We start from the raw sequence: 19,977 nt of genomic DNA, 5'->3' as shown, positions 1-19,977 counted from the left end.
ATCAGTTTCCAATCCACAACAGAACACTGCCTCCTTTCTCATATTAGCCCTCTCCTCAAGTCACTTCATTGGCTCCCTATCCTTTTCCACATACAGTTCAAACTCCTCTTGACGACTTACAAGTGCATTCACTCTGCAGCTCCTCAGTACCTCTCCACTCTTACCTCTCCCTGCACGCCTCCCCAGGAACTCCGTTCATTGGGTAAATATCTGTTATCTATACCCTTCTCCTACACTGCTAACTCCAGACTCCGTTCCATTTATCTTGCTGCACTATATACCTTGAATAGGCTTCCCGAGCCAGTATGTTAAGCTCTATCTCTGGCTGTCTTTAAATCTAGAATAAAAGTCCACATTTTTGATGCTGCTTTTAACGCCTAACCCTTACTCACTTGTTCAGTACCCATGTTTCATCATTCCCACCTTAGTAATTCCATTATCTGTCCTGTTTGTCCTAATTAGACTGTAAACTCTGTAGAGAAGGAACTCTCTCTTTATGCCCAGTATACAGCGCTGCATACATCTAGTAGCACTATAGAAATGATAAGTAGTAGAAGTAGTAATAGTACTTTTTAAATTCTCAGGAGTCTTCCATGAGGGACTTTGTCAAAAGCTTTCTAAAAATCTAAATACACTATATCAACTGGCACACTATGTTATGTTATGTTACACCTTTATCCAAAACTACAGACCGCCCAAAACACAGCAGCCAGATTAATCTATGGAAAATCCAAATTCGATAGTGCTAACCCCCTTCGAGAGAAACTGCATTGGCTTCCAATTAAGGAACGCATCACCTTCAAAATCTGCACCCTAGTCCACAAAATTCTTTACAGAGAAGCCCCTGGATACATGACAAACCTAATCAATCTACCTTCCAGGAATATATCCAGATCATCCCGTTCATACTTAAACCTCCGCTACCCTAACTGCAACGGTCTCAAATATAAATCCATTTATGCTTCCACCTTCTTTATAAGTACACAACTATGGAATGTACTGCCAAAAGCTGTGAAAACAATCCACAATCATCTTAATTTCAGGAAATCTCTCACCAGCTTATGCGGAAAGGCCTACCCCAAGGATCCAACGTAAGTCCCTATATTCTGCAACACAGCAAATTAATGGACGGTATTGACCACTTCTACCCTTTCACCTTTTGCCCTTATACCCCATTTTTTTTAAATCTCCCTGTCCTCTACACTATGTTATCTGTATAGTTACCAGATTGGCAACTGCCTTTACGGTTTGATGTTAGCGACATTGAGCCTGCAAATTGGTGGTAAAATGTGGGGTACAAATGTGTTAAATAAATAAATATGTTTACACAAACCTCCAAAAGCAAATTTTTGACGCAAGACTTCACTTGGCTGAATCCAACCTGTCCCAACAGGTTTGCGTGTTCAGTAAATTTTGCCCCTTTATAATCATTTCTATCATTTTGTCCAGCTTACTAGTAGTTTCCCAGATCACCCCTGAACATTATTTAAAAATTGGTATTACAGTGGCCACCTTACAATCTTATGACAGGTTACAGATTACCAATAGTTTATCTGCAATTTCATTTTTTGAGTTCTTCAGTACCTTAGGATGTATACCATCTGGTCCAGGTGATTTGCCACTCTAATTTTTCAATTTGGTTTATTACATCTTCCAGGTACACCAAAAGTTTTCAGTTCCTTCATAATCACCCTTAAATATAGCTCTTACATCCTCCTCAATAAAGACTGAAACAAACAAACTCATTTAGTCTGTCTGCTATGGCCTTGCTCTCCTTGAGTATCTAATTCCTTGAAGAGGAAGTGAACCAACTGATGCCCTCACAGGCTTTCTGCTCCTAATGTACCTGAAAAAGTTTTTACTATGAGCGTTTGCCTCTACAGCAGGCTTAATTTTCACATTCCCCTGTGCTTCTACTGCTTCCTGTTTTCTCCTTTTTTCCATTTTTTGAAAAGATGAAAGGAGGCTTTTAATCATGCCTCCTGGTTTGCCTTTTTTGATACATGAACTACAACTGGTCTACGCTTCCAAGATAGTATTTTTCAACATTCATGCTGTTGCAGCACATTTCTTTAGTGACTTCACTCCAATTACCTCAAATTTGATCATGTTATGATCACTACTTCCAAGCAGCCCCAAACCTCTTGCACTAAGTCCTGCATTCCACTAAAAATCAGATTTAAAATAACTCCCCCTCTTGTTGGTTCCTAACCAGCTGCTCTATGACCTTCCCACTATTCTATAAATACTTGAACCTTGCTACAGAAGGAATATTTGCAGGTGAAAAGGCTAAATCCAGCTCTAGTTTTTGGCCTCTGCTGGAGCAAGTGTGAAAACTCTCTCAATTTTGGTATTCCCCATATAGGAAAGCAAAGCAAGTATTTATAAAACTTATCTTCTAGCAACATCTTAACCAGAACAATAAAAAAATGTAAATATGAATAATATTGTGCCCATTCGAAGATGCAAAGCACGACGGGCATCAAGTTAAACCAGTATCCTTAAGGGCACCAAGAGGAAAAGCCACACACTAGTTCCAACTGTTTTTAAGGGGGACTACTGTACAGCTTTGAGTCTTACTGGGTGGTACTTCTCAAGGATGGGTTTGGTATTTATGGTTTATCTTGGCATATTGCTGTAGGGATAACAGCTCAGACCCTAATTAACTTTGCAATGGTTGGTGATTGGCAACTGTTGTGGGTCTCCTTATTGGAGTGGAACGGGATGGGATGTTGGAGGCTGGGACGGCATTACAACCCTTACTGTTGTTTCATGTGGTGCTGTTTCTGTTCCTCTCACCTGGGTATTATCTGATGGGGTTACCACACCTCTCTGTTCCCAGGCTGATGTGCAGAACTCAGCTCTGACACAGGCACAAGCATCAGATGCCACCTGACCTACTGGCGCGTGCATGTGGCGACCTCTCATCACACGCCGATGAATCAAAGAAAAGTTTTACGTGTGCGCACCAGTGTTCCAAGTTTCAACTTACGTTCCTTGCCTGCAGTGCTGTGGCTCAAACCCATAGAGAGACTGAGCGTGCCAACTGGAAATATTTTTTTCTTTTTTTAGTGCTTGTAGCAATTGCACGGAAATGGAGCAGCACAGAGTAGAAATCGGTTCTAGTAGGATTACTACTTTCATGCTGCACTTGAGTTATTCATGTTTGGTTGCAGAAATGTAAATGAAAGTTGATAGTGGAAGCTCTGGTCCAGTTTAAAAATCCATGATGAAGCGGTTATTTACAGGACAACGCTGGCCAGCATTGGAAGGATTTGAGCAACCTTAAAGATTACATTAGGTACTTCTCTAAAGATAGGAGTAGCCGCCTAGTGGTAAAAAGCACCGGTCTTAACAGCCAGAGGTGCCTGGTTTAAATCCCACTGCTGCGCCTTGTTATCTTGGGCAAGTCACTTAACCCTCCATTTCCTCAGGTACAAGCTTAGATTGTGAGCCCTCCAGGGACAGGGAAATACCCCATATACAATATAATGTACCTTGAGCTACAACTGAAAAAGGTGTAAGCAAATCTAAATAAATAAATACATACAGACATACCATTAAATTCTTGTGGGACTGGTTGGGGACAGGTTTTCTTGTAGGGATGTGTGGAGACAGGTTAAACTTTTGCAGGGATGGGTAAGATTCCAGTGGGGACAGGCAAGATTTCTGTCCCCGTGCAACTCTCGAGTTATCTCACCTGACTCATTTGCAGTCTGCTAAATTAGATCGTCCTATTATGGCAGATGAGGTGTAGTGGGCGGTCCATAAGAGCTCAATCTACAAAACCACCTGGTCCGGATGGATACAGAGCAGAAATTTATAAATTACTATTTACCAGATGTTGTAGAGTCACTGATTGCTATGTTTAATAAGATTAGAGAGACTAAGCAACTACCTAGGTCACTATCAGTGCGGATAGTAGTATTCCCTAAACTGGGGAAAGGCCACTCACTACCAGAATCGTACAGGCCTATCTCTTAGCTTCATAGCAAATCAAAATTACTAGCCACTGTTTTATCCAATCATCTAGAACACATATTACTCTCTCTTATTGCAGAACCCCAAGTATGCTTCATATGCGAATGGAATGCCATGAAAAATATTCAGATCTTAGCTATCTTAGAGAAAGTGTGCAACTAGCAAAGAATCATCTCTACTTATTAGCTTTGATGCTGCGAAAGCTTTTGATAGGGTCAGCTGGGATTTTATGTTTAAGGCATTACGGAGATTTAGCATTGGGCGACTTTGTGGACGTCATTTGGGCTTTATATCATGCAATCACACTCAGATATCACACATCTGCCAAACAAAATGAAAATCAAATCCAAACAAGCAGAGTGGTGTTGTCTATATCAAAACAAGGACATCAAAATAGTCCAACTTAGACACTGATTCAGCATCCTGTCCAGCGTTTTTTAGTCACTTAATTTTCTTACAAGTCCGCGTCTGGGTTCCCTGAGGAAGAAATACGAAACGGGACCGTCGGAGTCTATACGCAGGACAGATTCGTCAGTGACTCTCTTCCACAAAAAGATAAGTTATTTTGTGGTTTTTTTTTTTTTTTACTTTTTAGAGCTGGAATTGTGTGTGAATAAAAGCACTTATAAATATAAGAGAAGAAAATAAAAATAAACCTATTTTGGGGTTTTTTTAGTCTATGATGACTTGTTGTGTATGCAATTAATGATTAAAATTCAATATTGCAGCACTTGTTGAGACTTTATATCATGCACCGTAAATGGAGTCACTTCTGAGCCTTTTCAACTTTACCTACTATTTGCGTTGACCCTAGATCCCTTAATTAGGGAAATTCTGGATAATCCAGAAATTACTGGGATTGCTCTAGGCTATACTAAATTAAAAATCTCCACTTTTGTGAATAACTCACTGGTGCATCTGTCTCACCCCATGGCAGGTGCGTAGCCAGATGGCAAATTTAGGGTGGGCCTGAGCCCAAAACGTGTAAGACTCGTCTATTCCTCATCCTTCTCAGCCCCTCCCCTCAGCCCCCTTCGGTGCTCTCCCCCCCCCCCCCCCCCCAAAAAAAAAAAAAAAAAAAAAAAAAAAAAATCAAACCAAAAGAAATACCTGACTTGGTGGGGATTCACAAGACCTGGCAGCCGAAGACCTCCCCCGGCAAAAAGAACACTTACACCCTGCGCAGCTAGTGTTAGTGCTTAGCCTCTGCGCAAACTGAGCATGCATGTGGGATAGGGCAGCACTGGATCAGTGACACTGCTGGCTGGACAGGGTGCAACTGTTCTTTCTGCAAGGAGGAGATCCAGATCCCCACCAGCTACACTTATGGAGTGCTGATTTCAGGTGGACTTGACCCCAAAGTGGGTGGGCCCTGGCTCCTATGGACTTTCTTCCCAGTGCTTTGAGAAAGCTTCGCTGAACATGGGGCATTTTCCAGCTTTAAACCCAACATGGATACATTGGAGGGTCAAGCAACGTCTCTAAATTTGCAGAATCGATGGGTGGGTGCCTTTCCTTTGAAACGGGCTACTATGGGCATAAAATATCAATGTAAATATATCTTCCAGTAAACTCAAAATCCCTATAATTGTACCATTCTATACAGTAATTACTTTAATGGAATACTCTTCCTTTGTCCTTGTTGGGCTGTATTAGTCTTTATCGAATGATTTTGTTCTCCCGGTGTCTGTATGCTCTGACATATTCCCATACGAGTTCCTAAACATAACTTCAGGACATTGTATCAAGAGCTCACTAAATTTTGTGTGAAGGAGAGGAAACCCAAACTTAAATTAGAATTCTTGATTGGTGGGTGAGTAAAGGGTGGGTTGGGTGTCCCCAATCTACGGAGTTATAATATAGCCTGCATTTTACGATGCCTTCAGGATTGGGTACAGGGTTCAGAGGAATACACTCCTTGGACAATAGAACGTAACCTATTTTTGCCCTGACACCCTCACTACATATTGCATGTGTCAAGTAGCTTGTTGGCATCATGCTGTCTTGACATCGCTACGAGAGGCATGGTGTATTTTGCTCCTCTTGCTTTCCTTAAACTATAGCTCTTCCAATGCCTTACCTAGTGTCAGGAACTTAGATTTTACCCCAGGGCTGGATAATGAGGTTTTTAGGCATTGGGTTACTTGGGGTTTAGTATCTGTTGTCATTTTCTTAGAGGCTGATGGTGCTCTCAAATCCTCCTACTCTTCAACAGGCTCTGGGCCTGCCATCTACTGACTTATGCGTATTTACAAGTTTCCTACTATATTAAGGCCCTTTTGAAACGTTTTTACTCTATGGGGCTTTGGATAAGCTGGACAGTTTCTTTGCTTCCCCTGGGAACCTGCAAGTATCAGTACCAAGCCTCTACAAGTTATATTTATTTGGTGCATTTTTACCCCACATGAGCAGGCGCAATGTGGCTTACATTGAAACAAAAGGATACAATACAATACAATGATGGCACAAAATCGGAATGTGACAGGAGGGGAAGGTACATGAGATGACACTGTGTAAATGTCAGGGGTGAAGAGCCAACAAGCGAGAGGTTAAACATTGGAGTTGCCAGTGGAATAAGCCTTGTCGAATAAGAATGTTTTTAAAGACTTCTTGAACAGTTGGTGGTCGATGAGCTCTAAGTGGTTTTGGCAGAACATTCCAGGATTTTGGATTGATGTAGGGGAAGGACAAAGCATAAAGGGTCTTGTATTTAACATTCCGGCAGGTGGGGTAATGCAGATTGAGGTAGGTCCTTGCAGTGCTTAGGGCGTTTCTAGATGGTAGATCAATTAGATTATGGAGAAGCACCTGATTACATGCTCAAATTATCTTGTGTGTAAGTGAGCAGATTTTAAATGTAATACGGTCTGTGACAGGGAGTCAGTGTAGTTGAAAACGTAGTGGTTGAGCTGGAACAAAGCGAGATTTCCCCAGTATCAGTCTTGCAGCCGTGTTTTGAGTTGTCTGAAGCCGTTTCAGAATATAGTCCCGGCAACCAGCATAGATCCCGCTACAGTAGTTGATATGGGATAGGACCAGCCAGTGAACAAGTGTACGGAAAAGCTCCCTTGTTATGAAATGCCCGATACGCTTCAGCCTCCACATTGCATGGAACATTCTCTTTGTAATGATTTGCACTTGATTGTTCAGGTGTAAGTGGTTATCCAACACAACACCAAGGATTCTCAGGCTATTTGAGATTGAAAGTTTGTAGTCTTTAATGGTGAGTATGCTTTGAACTACTTTATTGTATTGGGATGAAAGGATTAGACATTGTGTTTTGTCTTAAGTTTAAACAGAAACGCCTTTGCCCAGGAATCCATGATGGAAAAACTGGCGTCTATTTTATCGGAGATTTCGGCTAGTGTTGACTTGAAAGGGATATAGATGGTCACATCGTCAGCATAAATGAATGGGTTAAGGCCAAGCTTAAATAATGCTTTTGCTAGCGGAATCAGCATAACATTGAAAAGGGTCAGAGAAAGGGGTGACCCTTGAGGTACCCCACAATAGCCTTTCCAGGATGCAGAAATGATGGACTTAGCTTTGACTTGGTAGGTATGGGAGGATAGGAAACCCTTGATCCAGTTAAGCACGTGCCCACTTATACCGAATGTGTCCAGCAGGTAGATTAAAAGCTCATGATCTACAATGTCAAACGCGCTGGACATGTCAAATTGGAGTAATAAGATTTTGTTCCCAGTGGATATTTCTCTTTTGAAATTAGGAGGGTAACCAGTACTGTTTCGGTACTGTACTGCGGACAGAACCCCGATTGAGAGCAATGTAGAATGTTGAAATTCTTCATGTAGTCAGGTAGCTGAATATTGACCAAACTTTCCACTGTTTTAATAAGTAATGGAATGGATGCTACTGGCTGATAATTTGAAATGACAACATTTATTTTTGGATCTTGGGAATTGGTGTGAGAAGAATGCATCCATGCTTATAAGAAAAAAAGACCCTGTTCGAGCATGAAATTTAGATAGGAGGTAAAATCAACGATGAAGCATTCTGGTGCAGATTTTAACAGATGACTAGGGCATATATCCAGACCACAATGTTTCTTAGAAAACTTGGATAGCACTCTTGCTACATTATCAACGGTGACACTGTTAAAGGCGGTCCAGCTGTGGTCTTGCTGGGCTTTGGTCTGGGGGTGAGTCCAGTGTTATGAGAAAGTCCTTGACGACAGCAGTACTGCTGAATAGTGATTTTCGTAACGGATTTTCTCATTGAATTATGTAGCAAGCTTGTCAGCAGAGGGGCAGTCTGTTTGCGTGGACACAGTTCTGCTTGTATTAAGGAACAAATTCAAGAGTTGTTGACGTTTATCATCCTTGCCAGCTGACATAAGTTTGTCTGAAAAGTATGACTGCTTTGCTTGTTTGATAGCGTATTTGTATTTCCGATGACTTGATTTCCACGTGTTAAGTGTAGAATCGGATCTCAATTTACGCCATGCTTTCAAGTTTTCTAGTTTGTGTCTTTAGTGTTTTTAACTCCTTAGTAAACCAAGGTGTGGACTTGCGATTGTAAGATATTTTACGCTGCAAGGGCGCTATATCATCTAGGACACACCTGCATCTGTCCTCCCAGGCAGTTAGATAGTGAATTGATGCTGATTCTACTGACCAGTTATCACTGTATAGTGACTGCCAAAATGGCTGAGGATCGACTGCTCCTCTTGTGTAGTATGCAGTGGGTTCGCTTTGCTGAGAAATGCCCGATTTTAACCAGTGCAAGGTGAATTGAAGTTTGAGATGATCGGATCAAGGTGTTTCAATCCATTTGATGCCATCTAGCTGGAAATTCGCATTGGTGATGAATTTATATGAGATGAGATCTAGCGAGTGACCCTTTGAGTGCGATGGACAAATGCTAGGGCAATTTAGGTCTCAAAGACAGAGGAAATCCAGGAAATGGCTTGCATCCAATGATTGTAGGTTATCCAAATGGAGATTAAGATCATCCAGAATTAAGATATTTGAATGAGCAATGCATGAGCTGGAGATGAAATCCATAAGCTCTGTCTGGCAATATTTCCAGTTATTATGCGGTCTGTAAAACAGGACGCAAGCTAAATGGTCACGAAGTGTAGAATGATGGATTTTAATTGTAGCAATTTCCAGGAAAGGGGGATATGTGATCTGCGCAAGTTTCTACTGTGAGGTAGGAGCGATATATTAACACTATACCTCTGCCTCTCTTTCCTTTTCTATCCCAGTGTACCACCTTGAATCCCGGAGGGCAAAGTCTAAGACAATCGGGTCATTAGGCACCTGGATCCATGTTTCTGAAATGAAGAGGAGATCAAGGTCCTCAAATAAGATCCAATCCGATACGAGTTCAGGCTTGTTCACTACAGACCTGGCATTTATGTAACCCACGTGAAGTTGAAGGAACTGATCAGCCTGCTTAATGTCACGCAAGACATTTATAAGGTATCAGCCAAATTATGAATGCGCGCTTGCTCCAAGCGAAAAGCATTGCAAGTTGGGCGGCAAGTCAATATTCTTCTCTTGTTTGTGACAAGAGGAATGATGTTTAACTCTGGTTCGGTTGTGGTGAGCGCGGTGTGGATAAGGATAGATGAGTAGATAAAGAGGAGGGTTGAGAAAAACATAGTAGTTTGTTTTAAATAAACTACAGTGTAGTAAATTTAAAACAAATCGGAGAAAATTTTTCTTCACCCAACGTGTAATTAAACTCTGGAATTCATTGCCGGAAAATGTGGTGAAGGCGGTTAGCTTAGCAGAGTTTAAAAAGGGGTTGGACTGTTTCCTAAAGGACATGTCCATAAACCGCTACTAAACGGACTTGGAAAAATCCAAAATTCCAGGAATAACATGTATAGAATGTTTGTACATTTGGGAAGCTTGCCAGGTGCCCTTGGCCTGGATTGGCCGCTGTCGTGGACAAGATGCTGGGCTCGATGGACCCTTGGTCTTTTCCCAGTATGGCATTACTTATGTACTAGTTGAATACTTGGACTGTGGTAGGTTGTGCTTAAATAAGCTGGGCTTGTTGCTCCAGTAGTGTAGAAGGCTCAAACCAACAAGACTCAATTGAGAGGTCGACACTGCCACAGGAGCAGCAGCTGAAGCAGAGGTGAAACCTACTAAGCAAATTGGCCGCACTGGCAGGTGGAGCTACAAGTAAGGCAAGCGGATACCACTATTAGCGGCTATGAGACTCCGTGTCTCACACCTGGATGGGGGAGCTGGGTGAGCCCTCCACAGAACAATACAGATCACCAACAGCAGCTATACTCAGAGAAGAACAGATGTATGGGTCATCAACAGTAACAACCACTCCAGCAGCCTCCAGTGACGACCTTGTAAAAATGCTAATAAAGCAGTAGCTGTAGTATTCAAAAGATGCCGGTGCTTGAGGATGCTTTGCCAATTAAATCACAGTGTAGCAAGGCAGGGGAGCCAAATGTCAAAACCAGTTTGTGATCTAATCAACTCCTTCACAAAGTTACGCTCCTCCCACAAACAGCTGACTATGGGGAAGCAGTGGCCTGAGTGGGAGGTGGATGCTGACGAACCACAGCTGTTTAGTGTCGTAGGCCCGCTGTGTGGTTAAATTGTAGTAGACAACAGCGGGAATAAACCTGCAAGTGTTCACTGGCAGCAGACGACACGTAGGCAGTGAGATTGCTCCCACGACTGCAAGCAAGCTGGACAGCAATCAAACACGCTCCTTGCAATCCGATACAAATCAGCAAACCAAGAGATAATCAGTGGTGCGCGGATCAACAGGCAGGCAGGTACAAGCAAAAACAGGCCAAAATACTAACGGGCAGCGGTCCAACACCGATATGAGGCTCAGGTGCTAACGGTTCTTATGTCATACTCTAGGCAGCCATCTTGAAAAAGAAATGTGAGAAAGTAGCCCCTCCACGGCACTATAATCTTCTTGCAGCCAAATTGGGGGGGGGGGGGGGGGGGTTGATTAAAATAGGTGGATCTGCAAGTTGCCATAACTCACATTCCTACTAGGATTCATACTGAAACTTACGAGGAATGCCAATTTTGCATACTCACTACAGGCTTTTTCAGAAACAAGAGTTTTATGCTGGATGTGTAACTTCTCCACTCTGTTTGAAGTGTGGTGTTTATGATAATACTCTGTCTCACACATTTTGATACTGCTCATTGGTAAGAAAATTCTGGAACAAACTCTTAACATTTCTCGAGCGCCTTTTGGGGAAGAACATTGTACCACTGCTGGTGATTGTGTTCGGTAAATTGGAACACGGTGGCTCGCTTACAAGATGGAAGCATTTATTGCTTTAAAGTTAGTGCTATTGGCAAGAAATGAATCCTGCAACATTGGACTGCTGGCCCACTTTTTGGCAACAGAAAAGTCTTTCCCAAATTAATGGTGATGGAATCTTGTGATGCCTGTTTGATAGCCAAATGTAAAAAATGCTTTTGGGCAATGTGGGGCCCATATAGTCAATTACCATCCCAATTATGTAGTCTTATTAACGAACTGAATTTGTGATTACCATCCGTACCACTATATATGTTTGGATATCACCAATTTGACCTGGGGGTGGGGGGAGGGGTATATTGTATCTTGGTATGTGTATTTTCATAGTGGAGAGTCAGAAAAAAACCAAGCTCTCTCCGTGTTTTGGCAATGTTCTTCATTCCCTATGAAGACAGACTAAGGAGGCTAGGGCTTTTCAGCTTGGAGAAGAGACGGCTGAGGGGAGACATGATAGAGGTATATAAAATAATGAGTGGAGTGGAACAGGTGGATGTGAAGCATCTGTTCATGCTTTCCAAAAATACTAGGACTAGGGGGCATGCGATGAAACTACAGTGTAGTAAATTTAAAACAAAATCGGAGAAAAAAAAAACTTTTCTTCACCCCAACATATAATTAAACTCGAATTCGTTGCCAGAGAATGTGGTGAAGGTGGTTAGCTTAGCAGAGTTTAAAAAGGGGTTAGACGGTTTCCTAAAGGACAAGTCCATAAACCACTACTAGATGGACTTGGGAAAAATCCACAATTCCAGGAACAACATGTATAGAATGTTTGTACGTTTGGGAAGCTTGCCAGGTGCCCTTGGCCTGGATTGGCCGCTGTCGTGGACAGGATGCTGGGCTCGATGGACCATTGGTCTTTTCCCAGTGTGGCATTACTTATGTACTTAATGATTTTCTTATGTTTTCCTGTTGGCTGTCTGCTTTGTTATGCACTAAAAAAAATTAACAAAAACCATTTGACCATAAAATACAAAAGTGAAAGAAAACAAACAAACAAACCCAAACAACCAAAATGCAACTGAACAAGAGATACTTCCCATAAACAGAGTGGAGTTTATCTCCAATCCAGTACCCTCAGACAGGAAGGACACGGAAATCAGCTACTAAAGCTTGCTCCATGAACTGTTGTAGGTTACTTGTGAAAAAGCAATGTAGCTCTAAGGGGTCTGAAGGCAGTTGGCAGCAGATGGATTGCAGGGCTGAAACACAAAAAGATCTGCTGCTCTTTCTCACACATTATGGGAATGTGTGGTTGCTTAGCCCACGAAGAGGGAGTATTAGCTAATACAAGGGCCCATGAGCCAGTGATAGCAGTATTACATGCACACGGGGAATCAATAATAGTAGAACTTAAAGTAGCAGCCAAACTGGTAGTTCATAGCATAACGATTATAAATATAGTAATTTACCACACACATACGTAAAGTGGGGTTAGAACAAGAAAACTAGCTTTTTTACAGTCCAATTCAGTATGTCTAATAAAAATAATCCAAGCTACCTTTGCCATCTTCCAAATCACTATCTTCATCACTTTCAAATTTTATTTTTTTGCCTTGGAACTTAATTTTCTTCTTGTCTGAAGATCCTTGGCCTGCTTTACCACCTCGTCCTTTACCTTTAAATTTACGACCTGCAGAGAAAACAGTAGTCAGTCATGTAAACCCTGACCCTAGCTAATAGCTTCCCTTTAAGTACTGAAGGATCCTGTTTACTATAGAAGTTGTCATTTTGGCTAAAATGACAAACTTGGCCCTCATAACAAGAATATTAATGCTGGTGTCCTGCAAGTCCAATTCTGCTGTGCACACAGCAAGGTATCACTTTTTAAGATACATAAACTCCCTTCTCCTCCTCCTCAACCCTCCTCTCCAAAGCAAATGGCATTAGGGAAAAGACAGGAGGTGTGGGTTTATCTTACCTTGAGTGCCAGCTGTTTTGTGCATTGCTCCTGTTTAATAACCATTGCCATATACCACTATACAGTGGAGCATAATGTTCTCTGAACAGCCATACATAATGCGAGATCAACATACATAGATCCATAACACTATTTACAATTAACTTTCATATGATAAAATACTACAGATCAAATCAAATATACTGTTTGCCAACTATTATTTGACAATTCTTCAAGCCTGCATCCTTCATACAGGGAAGCTGAGTCAGTTCTGGCTTTATTCCACTGCATGCATGTGGCTATAGCCCTGATTTTTCTTAGGAAACCCATTAAAGAAATAAGGACTTCACCCCCAAGAAAAAACACTACAGCCACATATATGCAACAAAGTAAAACCAGGGCTCATCTTGTTCCCTTGGGTATGGAGTTATGGTGCCCCATGCCACAAATGCTCTGCAACTAGAGAACGACAGTTACCATTACCGCAGATATACCGTGGTAAGGACAACACTAAAAATCTACCATGGATGCAGGAACAAAATTTTACCACCCTGCAGTTAAAATAAAATAATTCCTTTCCTCCCGCGGGTGTCACTCAAGGAGGTACTGGAGTCGCAGCCAGCCAGCAGCGATTCACACAAGCCAGCTCTGTGGCCTTCCTCCTCGCCAGTCCTGTCCTCTCTACTGCAACTTCCTGTTTAGCGTCAAACAGAAGATGCAGTAGAGAGGGTGCCACTTCGCAGGAGGAAGGTCAAGGAGCCGGCTTGTGTGTATTGCTGCCACCTGGCTGGCTGACTGAAAGTGTAAGTGACTCCAGTGCTTGCTCAATTGACGTCTGTGGGTGGGAGGGATGGAAGAAAAAAAGTGCTGGCTGGACCCATGGGGAAGGGGGGGGGGGGGGGGGGGTGAGGGCTACAGGGAAGGGAAAAGAGATGCAGGACCAAAGGGAAGAAGGAAGAGGGAGTCAAATATTGAACCCACACTGGGAAGGAGAAAGGGAAAGAGGGTAGGCAGGTGAACCAGATGCTGGAATGAGTGAGGGAAGAGGATAGAAGCTGGGTTGTGTTGGAGAGGGGAGAGAAACATTGGTGTAGAAGACAGGGGAGAAGCTGTCACAGGGAGGCAACAGAAACAAAGGAGAATTGGTGTGCATGGGGGGCACAGGGACACAAAGGGGAGATGGTGTATGGACACAGATGTCGTTTGACACATGAGGAGCGGACAGGGAGGTAGAAAGGTGATGATGGATGTGGATGCAATGTGGGAATGGTATATGGACACAGATGTTGTTCGACACAGACTGAGAGGACAGAGAAGTATAAGGACACAGAAGGGAGATGCTGAACTTAAGGGACAATAGGTGCACAGAAATGGAAGATGAATGGTGGACATGGAAAGAGAAAAAGTCAAATGGACAGGAGAACCTGATGAGTGAGTTAAGAGCACACAGTCAGAAGCAGAAACATTTTCAAAATACAATGACCAGACAACAAAAAGGTAGAAAAAATAATTTTGTTTTCTATTTTGTAATTAGAGTATGTCTGATTTGAAGTATACATCTTGCTAGACCTAGTTTTAAAACATGGTTGAGGCCCAGGGCAGAAATTTGGGAGGGGTCCCCCAAAGCCCACTACCAGGCAGCACTTTCTTCAGCTTTCTCTGGTCAGGGACCAAGGGAAGTTGCCCTAGTCGCACTCCCCTAACACCATCCCTAGCATTTGCCATTTTTATATTTTACACAGTACAGGAATCTCTTTCCATATCTCTGGTGAACTAAACTGTTTGAAGCTTATGCAGATGGGGTACAGAGGTTGCAGGGACAGAGACAAAGTCTGTCCCTGTGACATTCTCCATCTGCAACGAACTGAAGAAATACTGCACTCCAACCTCTGAATTGCATCTTCCTTTCTACCTTAAGGATGAATAATTAGCTTTCTAGTTAACCTAATAAAATATTACTAGGTTACCTTTCCCCTTCCATTTGTTAAGTGATTCTTGCTGGCCTTCTAGAACTTTCTTCAAAGCTTCTTTTTCTGCATCTCCTTCGAACAGCTCCCAGGTTACATCTTTGTTTCGTAATTGCAGGTTTCCATTATTTGCTGCTTTGGCTTTTTCTAGTGCATCATGTGCTTTGTCTTTAAACAGAATAATTCCCTGGACAAAGAACACATGCTCCAAGTGTCAGTTGGTGCTTATATGGTTTTAAATCATCTGTATTTACATAGCATGTCACCTAAAATTTAAAAATTGCAGCTCCCTATTAACCCCAGCTTGGCCTCTGTCAAGCAGTGAAATTAGTGTATTAAAGGATTCTCACCTCTTTTGCACCTCTGATGAAGTCTATCCATTTAATATCACCATGCTCTGCAAAAACTGCATGAATATCTTCTCTAGATGTCTGATCCTCTAGGTCACCAGAGAATTTCAGCAAACACCCAGTCTTCTGTTCCAGAGATTTCTGGGTATTAAACAAAACATACAACCATCCTCAGGGTCCTACAGTAACTGTGGAACATTTTTATTTTACTTTATAAAATGGTAATTTTCTGACACGTCCGGTTAATGTTCTTTGGAAGAAAGAGGATTTTAGTGATCAATCTTGCAAAGGGAGAAGGGTGACCTCAGAGACAAATGAAGGGTATGAGAAAAAAGAAGGCTAGGGGAAACAGGAAAAAAAAAATCAAGGGAGGAGAATTGGGGGGGGGGGGGGGGGGGGGGAACGAGCTCACACCCAACTAGACAAAACTCTTTTACACCCTTTTGATCACATCTACAGACCACCTGGTCCCCTTATTACCCTTTCCCAGACACCTTCCAATCCACACTCTGTGGCAACACTGAACAGTACTCTAATTTGCATACTATATATGGTATTCTGTTTTAACTGTTTTTACTAATTTTCTACATAGTCATTTTAATGTACGAGATTTATAAACAAAGCACTGTTGCTCACCTGTACCAGATGTTTTCCCATAGACAGCAGGATTTATCAGGCACACAAGTGGGTGGATCTCATTGCACATCACCAGGTCAGAGCAGCTCGCTCTGAACATGTGCTAGCAACCCTTCCTGCATGCAGTAGTTGCCTCAGCTCATTTTAAAGCTTAAGCATTAAGGTAACCCAAGGGCAATAAGAAGACAGGGTGCTATCCTATCCACTGAGAGCCATTCCTTGGCTACCAGATCGAGAGTTAAGAGAGGTACTCAGGGCAGCGCCACCTCTTATTGGATGGTCTTTTGTGACCTGGCTTAGAGTCCGAAGTTGTTTTTTTAGGGGGCGCACAAACTTTCTGCATATGTCAATTCGTTTTGTGCCAGGATTTCTCCCAGGAACTTTAGATCCCTGTTTCGGGAACCTGGAGAAAACTGGGGCTCTGGGACAGGTGTGGGCAGATGGGGAACTCCCAACTTTTACAGAAATACAAGAGGAGCATGGAATTCCCGCCCCGAATGCTTTCCAATACCATCAGCTAAGGGATTTTGTTCTGAGACGAGCGAAGGGGGAGCTGAGTTTAGCAGAAACACAATTAGAACAGGCGATGGCAAGTGGAGGGGGAAGAGGGGGGATAACTAGAATTTATAAGGCACTCCTTCTACAGACCAAACCTGTTCTATATTATCTACAGAAATGGGAAAGCGCACTGGGTGTTTCTTATGAGTACTCAGATCAGGAAAGGGTGTTTAAATCATTGCTCAGGGTGTCAGTGTCCAGTGCTTTGGTTGAGAAGAGACATAAGATACTATATTGCTGGTACTATACACCTCAGTGACTAGCTAAAATGTTTAAGGGGGGGGGGTCAGCTTTATGTTGGCATCAATGTGGTATGGAAGGGGACATGTACCATATACGGTGGTCCTGTCCCCACGCCCAACAGTTCTGGACCAGGGTTTTGAAATTGGTGTCTAGTTTAATCAAGATTGCTTATCCCATGAAAATGGAACATTGTCTTCTTCATGTGGAGTTGCAGGGAAGCAAAAAAATATGCTCACCAACTGGCCACTCAGGTGTTTGTAGCCAGTAAATTAGTACTGGCAGCAGCATGGAAGCAGCAGACCTTGCCTGGCCTTCAGGTGGTCTTGTGGAAATTAGAGTATATTCACTTGATGTCTAAGCTCACAGCAATGCGTTCAGGTCGCCCAATACCTTATCACCGCATCTGGGATCCATATGTTAAGTGGTCAGCTCAATCTGACCCTTCCTTGCTAGATAAATAGGGATGGTTTGGGGGGGGGGGGGGGGGGGGAAGTGATGTTGGATGAGGACCAGTTAATGTTCTATTTGCTTACTATTGGAAATTTCTTTGATGCAAGATTGAAGCTATATTTATAAGTTTTGTTATCTTTCAATAAAAATAAACCGTTTAAAAAAAAAAAAAAAAGAAAAAAAAGGGTGTCTGATCAATCTTGCCATCTATGGAACACACCTGTTAGAACAATGCTTTTTCCATAACCAGGCAGGACTGAGTCAGGAACATAAAAGTAGCCATAATGGGTCAGACCAATGGTCCATCTATCCCAGTATCCTGATTCCAACAGTAGCCAATCCAGGTCACAAGTACCTGGCAAATAGTACCAATATTCCATGCTACCAATCCCATATGAAGTAGTGGCTTCCCCATGTCTCTCTCAGTTGCAGACTATGGACTTCTCCTCCAGGAACTACACCATTTGGTTGTTCTTTGATCCTTTTCTAATTCAGCTATACCTGTTTCTTGAATGTCTGCACATCGATATGTGTTGAAATTGTACTTGCATATATATGTATAAAAATCCTTTATGTATTTTAATTTAGATCAAAAAGACTCGTGAGGCAGGCCAGAAGGCCGAAACATGGCTGTGTCGAGTCTCTTTGAATTATACTGTTGACCTGCACTCATTGCGTCTATTGAGCTACGTAATAAATTTGGACTTTTCCTACATCGTCTCAAGCTTACATTCTTGAGTCATCTTCGGATTTGCGAAGACTGTGTTATTCTGTGTCTACATCGACGGTTATAGAAGATCATGGGGAGGGAGGTGTGTCGTGAGAATGGGACCCCCTCTTTTTTTTCTGTATTTTTTTGCTGACCAATGTTAAGGTCATGTCTAGAGCAAAATATTGTACAAGACAGCTTAAGAATTTATTGCTTATGAACTTTGTTGCATGCTTTTAGAAGATAAGAACATGCATATAAAATGGTCCAATGTAATTAAGATAACTAATGGATATTTAGATTTTATATTAAACTTGGGGTCAGATTTCCTGTGTTTTACACAGTTTGAAACCACATTATATTTAGATAGTGAAAAGGGGAAGTTAGAAAAGCTAGCTAACCACAAGGTCAGCTTGAACAACAAAAATAAGTTACAGTTTGGATATGTGACAAAAAACTGCTGAAGTAGCATGAGGAGGGGGGCACTGAATTTGTGACAAAGGTATGGTGGGAGAGACGTTTCTAGTAGTTGGGTGACAAGCATGTGTGATTTATTTTTTTTATTTTATTTATTGCATTTGTATCCCACATTTTCCCACCTTTTTGCGGGTTGTGTGGCTTACAATAAGTTGTGAGTGATAGAAATACAATTTGTTACTACTCAGATATGGATTACATTTTGAGGAGTTAAGCGAGACAAACTCAGAGTATCAGTAAGGAATATAACAATGGAAAAGAGCATTGAAACATTGGGGGAACAACGGGAAACTAAAAGGGGCAGTACATAACAACAAGAAAGCATATGGTATACATTTTCTGTGAGTAGAAGTATGAGTGTGGTGAGATTACAGGGGATGAGAATTCAGGGTGGCTGTATTGAAGCATTATTGAACCATGGGTGTGGGCTTTGTGTGTTTTCGTTCTTTCCGTAAGTATGCTCAAAAAGATGGGTCTTCAATAGTTTGCGGAAGGTGGCTTGCTCGTAGGTCATTTTCAGGTTGCGTGGCAGTGAATTCCAGAATTGCGTGCTCATGTAAGAAAAGGTTGACGCGTGCAGCGCCTTGTATTTCAAGCCTTTGCAATTAGGGAAGTGGAGGTTGAGGAAAGTTCGGGATGATCTTTTAGCATTTCTGAGTGGTAGATCTATTAGATCAGATGATTGGTTAGTGGGATGTGCTAAGATGGTAATTAGTTTCCAAATTATTGTATAATATGTATCATATAAATGCTAGTAAAGAAGGCCCGTTTCAAAACGCAATGAAATGGGCACTAGCAAGGCCCCCTCCATCCCGAGTTGGCCCTTGCACAGTTGGACCGAGTTTTGGACTCCCTCCTGCCTCCGATTGCAGCCCCCTCCGTTCGCGTTGCCGAAGCCTCTGCGTACCTGTGTGTGATGAGCGGGGTGAAGTTGTTTTCAGGGCTGCGGGGCATTCCTTGTTGACGGAGCGTCTTGACATGTCTGTGCGTGCGTGTGTCTGATGTCAGACGCACGCACAGACGACAGATGCTCCTTCGTGAAGCCAGGTCCCGCAGGCGAGAGGAGAAGTTCGTCGGCATTAGCAGAGGTAGGGGAAGGGTTGGAGGGTGGGGTTTTGGGAGGGAGGGGTGGTGTATAAGTGGTTGTTAGGGGCGTGACGGGCCTTAAAGTGGGAGGGATGGAGGGAGTGAGATGTGGGTGGGTGGGGGCTGGTGTGTTGATGTCCGTCTGTGTTGCGCCCTTGATGTCACAACGTTTGACGCGAAGGCGGGGAACACAGACATGGTGAGTTTCATGGCTTCACCACCATGAACTAACGAACCCTTGAGGGAGTGTGCAGATGGCCTCATGCAGTTTTGTCTTCAGAACGTTGAGGTAGCATTTTATGTGCAGATGGGGCGTGGCTGAGGGCGGGTCTATGA

At 42.6% G+C, this 19,977-nt stretch overlaps 1 protein-coding gene across 4 annotated transcripts in view; it reads right to left on the bottom strand.

Annotated features, from left to right (window-relative positions):
* SSB (small RNA binding exonuclease protection factor La) overlaps nt 1-19,977 on the bottom strand; it is an 85,552-nt gene that overhangs the window by 3,138 nt on the left and 62,437 nt on the right. For 3 of the 4 annotated variants that reach the window (XM_030208914.1, XM_030208913.1, XM_030208915.1), the window contains 3 exons: nt 15,483-15,623; nt 15,133-15,319; nt 12,767-12,901 (listed from right to left, as the gene is read on the bottom strand). In XM_030208914.1, the coding sequence (XP_030064774.1) occupies nt 12,767-12,901; nt 15,133-15,319; nt 15,483-15,623 (463 nt within the window). The remainder of the gene's footprint in view (nt 1-12,766; nt 12,902-15,132; nt 15,320-15,482; nt 15,624-19,977) is intronic. The other variant, XM_030208916.1, reaches the window with a different exon arrangement.

The sequence above is a fragment of the Microcaecilia unicolor genome, chromosome 7 (genome assembly GCF_901765095.1).
Source record: "Microcaecilia unicolor chromosome 7, aMicUni1.1, whole genome shotgun sequence".
In the NCBI taxonomy this organism is placed as follows: Eukaryota; Metazoa; Chordata; class Amphibia; order Gymnophiona; family Siphonopidae; genus Microcaecilia; species Microcaecilia unicolor.
Note: the sequence above shows the minus strand (reverse complement) of the source record. Positions and strands in the feature narration are given on the sequence as shown.